Source organism: Choristoneura fumiferana, chromosome 21 (assembly GCF_025370935.1).
Source record: "Choristoneura fumiferana chromosome 21, NRCan_CFum_1, whole genome shotgun sequence".
Classification (NCBI taxonomy): Eukaryota; Metazoa; Arthropoda; class Insecta; order Lepidoptera; family Tortricidae; genus Choristoneura; species Choristoneura fumiferana.
Genome location: NC_133492.1, coordinates 7,101,361 through 7,110,818, shown reverse-complemented (window position 1 = coordinate 7,110,818; position 9,458 = coordinate 7,101,361). Strand labels below are relative to the sequence as shown.

General features: G+C 36.2%; 1 protein-coding gene across 1 annotated transcript in view; it reads left to right on the top strand.

Annotated features, from left to right (window-relative positions):
• vap (RAS p21 protein activator vap) overlaps positions 1-8,368 on the top strand; it is a gene marked incomplete in the record, with an annotated part of 25,697 nt that extends 17,329 nt beyond the window's left edge. Inside the window, 6 exon segments of the mRNA XM_074104226.1 lie at positions 331-408; positions 965-1,094; positions 1,616-1,770; positions 2,780-2,912; positions 3,618-3,788; positions 4,958-8,368. Coding sequence (XP_073960327.1) covers positions 331-408; positions 965-1,094; positions 1,616-1,770; positions 2,780-2,912; positions 3,618-3,769 — 648 coding nt within the window.
• Between the last annotated feature and the right edge of the window lie 1,090 nt (positions 8,369-9,458).

The window sequence follows — 9,458 nt, the reverse complement described above, 5'->3', positions numbered from 1 at the left end:
CGCGGTCTTAAAAGGAGCCTGTTTGTAGTACGATTTAGTACATTGTTTTTTGAAAACACATATTTCGATCGGTTGGCAGGCCTCCCACCAGGTGGACTGACGACATCGTGAGAGTTGCGGGAAAACCGTGTCGATGCAAGTGGCGAGTTGTCGTTCATTGTGGCGTTTTAAGGGGGAGGCCTTTGTTCAGCAGTGGACGTCTTCCGACTGATGATGATGATGATATTTCGATCAGATAAAGTCACAGGTGAAAAAAAAAACAATACTCATATTCTGCTTGATTTCAGGCGGCTATCGATACAGCTAACAGCTGCTAAGGCTCAGCTCCACGAACTCAACCCGACTAAAATGGACTCGCCTGAAGACGCGTGTGCCAACGCAGAGTTTCTTCTTATGATTTTGGACCAGGTTTGTATAAAGCAGTAACTAACTAGCAGCTCCTAAATATTTATAAATAACTGTACGTAAAAGTAATAAAATAAGGCGCCACCGCTCCGGTGCGGTCCGGTTCATTACGATACTGTCGTGTTCGAATCCAATGTCGTAATGCTGGTCATTATCTATTTTTTTTAATGGAATGGATTTATTATTATTATAATGGAGGATTTACTATATGGGGTAGATAAAGTTATTTAACGAAGCATTTGATACGACGGCCTGTGGTCTAAGAATCTTAACGCTTTATATTAGGCTATGTCGATGACTTTGTTTATATGACAGTTTCCCATTTTTCTACTTTTTCGTGTAGCTCTAAATCTCTTTCGTCGTAGTAACATATTACGTGATGACACGTATAGCAAAGCGTATATACTAACTTCGAGAGGTGTTACATCCAAATACTTACTCGTACCTTACTCACGCTTTAGTTTGCCTAACGAAAATGTTCATTATAATGAACATTTTCATTAGGCACTGGCATATATGCCAGTGAAATGAAACAATCCAAGTTGTTGCATTTTTACAGATAACCCTGACGATATTTACGTCGCCTAAAGCGTGCCCGCAGCCGGTGCGTTACCTGTGCGGCTGCTTGCAGCGCGCCGCCGTCGCCAAGTGGCCGAACGAACGCTTCGTACGCACACGTGTCGTCTCAGGTACATACCGCTCGCGGCACGTAAACCCTTCTTACCTCGAAATGACGTCGTGGCTTCCACTCCTGAAGTTCATTTATTGATTAATAAAATAAAAAATACAACATAATTTTTTGATAATCTAACTGACAGACATTTTTTTTTACTTTAATATGTCACTACCCTATTGTTGTTTTTACTCGATTAATGAAAACCTGACCTTTTTTTGTTGTATTGTGAAGTCGGGTAGCCTAATGGTTTGAACTATGGCCTTTCTTTATGGAAATTACATTTGTCACGTATAAATTCAGTGGTGTATGTGAAGTTCCCAATGTCTGAGAACTCGCCGAAGCCCTCTCGGCCTGTGGTCTTGAGGGCCTACTCCGAAATTCGAAAATCGAAGTTCGTATCGTACGTCCCTCTCACTCTCGTATTAAATAGTATAAGTGTTAGAGGGATGGAACGATACGAACTTCGATTTTCTAATTTCTTAGTAGCACCGCTGCATCGAGATGAGACGATTTCGAATAAACGTGTGTTCATAGGCTTTATATTCCTACGGCTGATCTGCCCGGCGCTGGTGGAGCCGCGCGCGTGGGGGCTGGTGGGCGCGGCGCCGTCGCCGCACGCGCAGCGCTCGCTCGTGATGGTCGCCAAGTGCCTGCAGAACCTCGCCAACCTCGTCGAGTTCGGCGCTAAGGTATTCTTTGCAAGCTTTTGTTTAAATTGCCATATTAAATGTTTATCCATTGTAGTGTAACGGACGGTTAAAATTTTACAAGTTCAAATCTCTCCACAACTTCCAGTTGTTCAATTGACTGGTGAAATTGGCCCCAAATGATGTAAATTGCGTGACAAGACAATACAAGTAATCTGGTAGTGACGCATCTTGGTTGAGTCCTCGGCATGAACGTAATCCGCAGACGAGCTTCCTATTATACAACGTATAAAATCTGCCATCGACTTGAAATTGCGACGGAAATATATTGAGATCAGATGAGATGCATGCAGTACAGTTATTAAAAAGTACAATCAGCAAAAAGCTTTATTAAAAAAATTTTTTAACAGAAACTTGTTTCCTTATAGCCTCCATCCATAGAAGCTTCGTCTTTTCTATAATTTCGGGTAAAACAAATAAATTCGTGTTTTGTTCCGCGACTCCGCGTACCTTTATTTTAGAGAAGCTCGACATTTCAACAAAGTAGCATGTGCCATGATCACGAGACGACAAAAAAAATTAGTAATGACCGCGATAGTCTAAAACATTACTTCGTCTTTTCGTCCAATATTCCACAATGCCTAAGACAATGTCTTCGACCAGTGTCTGTTGCCAGCATAGGCGTATATATTCGAGTGGGCCGTGCCCATCACAATATGGTCTAATGCCCACCCCAGGATGTTGAGCTACCGATTCGAAATTCTATAATACTGATATTTTTACACAAAAACCAGGCCAGGCCCCCTCCTGAAAAATAACCCTGATGACTTATAATGGCTCTAAGACGCGGTCTATGACTGTTTGCCTCTTGGAGAGGCTCAGAATCGCGCAACGAGCTATGGAGAGAGCTATGCTTGGAGTTTCTTTGCGATAGAATCCGGATTACAGAATACCGTACACCGATTTAAACAAAACAAGATGACGACAAAATGTTTACATAATTGTAACAGCATCACAACTTTTCCAAAAGAATGAATATTTTTTCCTTCAGGAGCCCTACATGGAAGTGGTGAACCCCTTCATACTGAAGAACAAGGAGAGAATGGTCGTGTTTCTGGACCAGCTCAGCAATGTCCAAGAGCCGGGCAATACGCCGCCTAACCCCAACAATAACGTCGATATTGGTAAGTTGTTCCATCACAACAACTCACAATTACGTATATTTTAGTTCCATCTGGTTCAAATGATTTTTAGCACTCATTTAGGTTATGAAAACTTACCTGTGTACCTAGATTGAAAAAAAAAATTGTAGCGTAAAAAGTGTACTATAAGTTCATATACTTTGGTTGAGCATTACTCAAAAAGTTTGTACATTTCATTTTGGACTCGAATTTTCAAATAAATTAACAGTTTCTTAAGGAACCCTAGTAAGTATATTTCTATCTTATCATTTTTGTGTTCATGAATCAAAGAACAGTGAATTCATTCGTATTCAACAGTGAATACAAATTAATACACTTTACATATTAAAACGTTTTTGGGAATGGATTAAGTGGTGGATCATTAATAATGTAACTATCGAGGTTGCTATGTAACTTCTTGATCTTGTACAGCGATTAGAACGTCTCTTTGGTGTAAAAGTACACTTGCAAATATCACCACACGCCCCACCACGTTGCCCAATGCCCCAGAAGTTTAACGACACCTGTACCCTTTCGAATGCGGAAGGTAAAAAAAAAACCTTGCATTGTAGCCTCCTTTGCCTCAAATAATATCGGTAACCCTCATTAGGATAAAACAAGATTTTTAGCACTGATCAGTGCCAAAGCATATGAAAAGGTGCTGATATTTCTTCGCTTTGTCATTGTATGCCTCGTTTATATTTATAGCCAAGGAGCTCGCGACACTTCACCACATTTGCGTCGCACACTTGCAAGAGCTACAAGCGCTGGCCAAGACTCAGCCGCCGATACGTAAGCTGGTCACCGTCACCGAAATGCTCACCAAACACAAGCACAAGTACTTGGAGATGATCAGATAGGACGCGCCGGGCCGCACAGGTATAGTACAAGCAGAATGTTAATGTCGCTCGGGACGGTCAGTTTTCTTCGTTTTCCTCATGATTGTAATGTGGAAGAAAGAGCATCCGATCTTTTGTTTCGAGTTCCGAAAGACATTAGCGAATTAGTTTAAGCGTAATAGTTAGTAATCATATTTTCTACTAGCTACTAACCCACGTACTGTTGGTTCCCTAACTTATGTATGCATTTTTTCATACTAGTTGCATAAAAAAGTGGATACTTATGTTAGGGCACCGACTGTACGTATATGCGTGCGAGTGTGCTGTGTTATTCCATAACCCATAGGCTACTTCTTATGCCGATATTGTAATATCCCTAAATCTTAATTACTAAGCCTGGGAACATGAAATTTTGCATGGGTGTTCGTTCTTCATACAACGTAAGTCTAGTGTGTTGGGGATTCCCATGGGAATTTTCTAAAGTTTAGAATCTAAACCCTGTTTTTTCATAGCGACTGCCAGAAGTAATTGTTAACGCATGTGCAGCCGCGGGCAATGGCTAGTAAAGTATACAGATTATTTATTTACCGAACAGTATTGAATTCTTCCGTGGTTACAAGCTACAATTATTTTAACAAAACTGGATTAGAATATCAGTGGTCCTCACACTAGATTTAGTGTGATAATCACTATTTATTTATTTATTGATATAATTTTCAATTACCAGCTTACAGTAAGGACCAAAGCGCCCATTATGCTAGAACACAATTACGAAAAACTATACCTAATAATTATTAATAACAAAGAAAACAAAAAACATAATTTAAACATAAACATTATCTACAATTGCTAAGCTAAGCTAAAAAAACCTTATTTTTAATTTCCAAACAGGCATACGGTATCAACCAAACACCTAGCTTGTTAAAAATTACATAAATACATAAAGGTTACAAAGTAGCGTCTGCCATTTGTCGGCGAACACGTCAGTCTTTTGGACCTCAGACACTAGTGCATTCAGTAGCGCTACTGCCCTAGCCGTCGGACAGTTTCTGGCTCGATAGGTACATATATAAGCCGAGACGTAACCCAAAACATAAGCAAACTTCCGATAGCTTTTATAGCTTACAGGGGTGAGAGCGAGCTATCAGACGAGCTGCGGTGTAATAGTACGTTAACGTTTCTGTCAATAACCAATACCGTTGTTTCCAGGGTAACAAGAAGTAGTCCGGAGAGGCGTTAAAGCAGTCCCTGACAAAAGACTAAACCATCAAAGCGATTTATTCGCACAAGCGTAGTCATTATTAGCTTTAGCTCTTAGTTTTAAACGAGTTCGCATCCGAAACATTGTTATGTTCGAGCTATCTCGTGCCAAACTTTTATACCTAATCGTATTCGTAATAAAACGTATACTCGGGACTCCTGTCGAAGCCCGTACAATGCAAACAACCTGGCCCTGTCGCCTTGAGTATATCGTTAATATTTATTTTTAATATCCTTATTTAAGCAAACCAATGCTCTCTAGTATTGTAAGCCGTATTTATTGAGACGCGCATTATTTAGTTTAAGTTAATTTAATCCTCGTATTATAGCGCGGTATATCTAAAGAGTGACGTCACGTTATACGAAGATTAGGTTGTATTGCCAACGTCGGACATCCGCCAAAATACATACTGGTTTAATTATTTTGATAACTATTCGACTACTAGTACATATTATTGGAATTGCTTTACAAATTATTTACTTGTCAGTTATTATAAGTCAATGCTCCTTTGTAATAATAATTTATATTTAAAGGACTTATTAATTTTAGAAGTTTATACATTGAGTAAATTATGCTATTATTCGATTTAGTGAATAAGTGAAACTGCGTCGGAGCGGCGGCATTTACTATTTTTTTAATAAGCTTATTTTATTATTTCATTTAATTACTGCTAAATTGACGCCCAATTGGAAAATGTCAAGAATTATTCGAAATTGTACAATGAGTGAAACTTTCATGCGCATTTCAGGCTATTGTCTTATGTATTTGTTTGAATACTTTAAGGGCATTTAATACAAGCCTCGCGCAGGCTGAACAACTTTACAGAAGTACAGTCAATTGGAATGGTACCTCTTGACAAACATAATAATATGTTTAATGTCTCATTTGGTCTCTTTGCAAACCCAATCCGTAGGTGTGAACCAATGGTAACTTATTTCAATTAAAGAATTTTCAGTATTTTTGTAGTCGTCCTCGCGGCCGCCGCAGTCGCTGGGCATTTAACGTAGAATTTATAACTCTAGGATTATATACTTCGATTGGTTAATTTCTGAAGCCCATAATAATATGCTTAAACTTTACGCAAAATCAAATCAAAAATTCCAAAAGCAAAGTGAGCTTAAGAAAATATCCAGTCGATTTGACCATCGCGCGTAAACACCAAAAATATTAAAGGAAATGAGCGATTGTGGTTTGTGACAGATGTGAGTAATAATATGTCGTATTGATGTGGAAACTTGTAACTGAACTGACGCACACCTCCTAGTCTTTACTACAGACGAATAAAATTGACTCTGAATAGATTATGACGATTGTCTTTCTCTGTGATAAATATCATCATTTGATCATCTCAATTAGTATTCTGTGATTATTTTATGTTTGATTTCAGTAAATGTACGGCTCTTTTTATTATAATATTTTTTAGAATACTTTATTTATTCGACGCAGAAATTCTTCCATATAAGATTGAAAACTCAAGTCTTGTCTCAACATTTTTATGTAAAGTATAAAACGATCGTTAAAGTTATTCAGTCGTTTAGGCTCTGTTTGAGTTTTTTTATCATTTCCACTTGTTCTTCCTTCAATTGCTTGGAAATCATTGTTTCGCTCAGGCATTAATAACACTTGGACTTAAAGAATCGCATTTCTAGTGCCATAAATATTACTTGTACTTATTTTTATACATTTTATAGTTATTGAGTATCTTTGCGACTTCCATTATAGACTTGCTATTTACTTTAAAAATTATGTTATCACGAAGAGCATGTCCCAACAAGCAACGAAGCTTTAAAATGAATGATGTACAATTAGTTGTGATCAATGTTGGACTCGTAGTTTATTTCACTGATAATTGATAAAAACACAATTTTCGATCATAATTTGTGTTGATAGGTACAGTCTCTTACAAACAACAAGTATTCATAGTGAAATGAAATGACCCCCTATAATATGAATAGCGCAAGTATATAAACATAATATTTCTAACTAATGACTGACTAGGGTATTTGCAATATGGGATTGAAATATTGCTGACTCGGCATTTAAAGGTCATACATGTTTCATTTTAGGGTAATCCTTTAACTCTTGTGCCTTTAGTGCAAGATTCAATTTTGAGTACGAATAAAAGGAATGGAGTCTTGTGCAATGTGCAGTTCGGTATATTATGCACCCTTTTTAACTCTGTTGGTCATTGGTTGTTGCTGACTAAATAAAACTTAAAGTTACAGAAGCCTTATTTACACAGTTGGTGCGAGAACTTTTGTGTGAGTTATGTTACATTGTGGCTAAGGATTTAAAAGCGATCGATAGTGGAAAGCGCAAAGTAAAAGAACTCTTGCTGTGTAAGTAAGACATTGTTTAGGCGAGTGCTCAACGCATCGAAGTTGGTATTGTTCAGTTGTTGTGTAGCGATAGGTTGTAGCCTTGTAGATCTAGAGTGTCGTCGCTGTATTTAAGTGTTATCTAGCTTACGATAGACAATGTCTAGACTGAATACGCTCCAATTTATTAGACGTGTTTGTATATTATAATGCACTTAGATTTTCCACAAAAAGTGATAAAACTGCAATATTCGGCCCATTTGATAACGTTTTTTATACTAAGATTCAGAGATTATTATCCTTGATATAGCAAAATTGACTGTTGACATTTTGGATTGATATTTTTTTAATTCAATGTTATATTATATACAAGATTATAATTTGAACTGACAACAGTATTGTTATGAGGAATTGCATTATTTTAGTACAGGTATACATTAATTTTATTTTCGTTAATTTTTTTTTCTTGGGACATTGTACACCCTTTAATAAGATGCATAAAAGTCGGTAGTAATTATAAGATTAATAAGAGTAGTAGTGATCTTCATAGATTAGTCCATTCAAATTCAAATATTTGTACTGTTTCATCTGTCTTGGATTATTCTTCCTGGTATTATTTCCAAATGACACATAGTTATATCACCCATAAGACCACTAGATTCTGGTTGTGTTTTGCTTTTGAATTTAACGTTTTATTTGTATTACATATAATTAAGCACCATAAAAAAGTACTTTCACACATTAAATCACAATCTTATTTCTTACAAAATGATTATAAAATACAGTAATTTATGACTTCACTTGTTAAAATTCCTGCATTGAAGCACTGCTGTTAATTACACGTATTGTGTAACAAATTATATAAAAACTGAATACAAACCTTTATGATATGTTTAACTATTAACAAGAATAGTTTTGTGAGTGAAGAAGCAAAACGATTTTGCAATTTGATTATTATATTATATTGAATTCCTTAGTGTACTGTTTTTGATTAAATTTATGTGCTATAAATCTTTCGAATTAAAAGTATGAAAATAAAAATGGTCTTTTATTTTACTGTACATACATTATGACAGATGGTTTAAAAATACTTTGCTGGAGTCTATTAAGAAATGATGAGAAAGAAAATTGTCTACTGAAGGTACAGTTGCCATCAGATATTTCAGAGTGGCCAAGGTGGTCAAAAATATTGGCACATGCACTCGGTTATTAAGGTATTAGAGTTCATGTTTCAATATTATTGATCACTTTGGCCGCTCCAAATATCTGATGGTGACTGTACAGCATGCTCTGGCAAGTTATAACCAACTACTCTATGTATAAGGACCATCAAATGCATTACCTACTGGAATCTCTATTAAAATGTATAAAATGTAAAAGATTAATCTTCCTGATTTGTAAATCCACAATTATAAATATGCATAATATTTATAATTATATCCATACTGATATTATAAATGCGAAAGTGTGTTTGTATGTTTGTACATCTTTTCGGCATAAATATATATATATATACAGTTGTGGTCATATAATTAAGAACGATTTTTTATAGAGAAGATTTTTCAAACTGACAAGTGTTACTAACTGCATGTATATTTTTGTACTTCTCTCGGTATCGTAAAACTTTTCCGTACTAGCGGTAAATTCATTTATACATATAATTAGCTAAAAAATAAATAGATAAACTTTATACATTACATCCAAACCTAGTATTACTACTTACTGGCTGGTCATATAATTAAGAACGCTGAATAGTTTATTTTTTATTCAATTTAAATAGAGAACGGACCGCCGCTTTGTGGTTTTAGGTTATTATTCGAATAATTTTGGCGCCATTTAGTGCCGTAATAGTCTTAAAGGCGATTGCTTCATATAAAAACAATGGGGAAAAATAAAAGTTGTGATAAATCTACAAGAGAAGTAATACTAAAACTTCGCGACAAGAATTGGTCGTATAAACACATAGCCGATCATCTGCAATGTTCAAAAACTATGGTTTTCCACGCCATAAAGCATTTTGCCACGTATCAAACTACTTCAAATGTTCCGCGTGTACCTAAACAAAGAAAGTCATCTCGTCGAGATGATCGAAATATCGTTCGTTTGGCAAAACAAAATCCTTTTAAAGGGT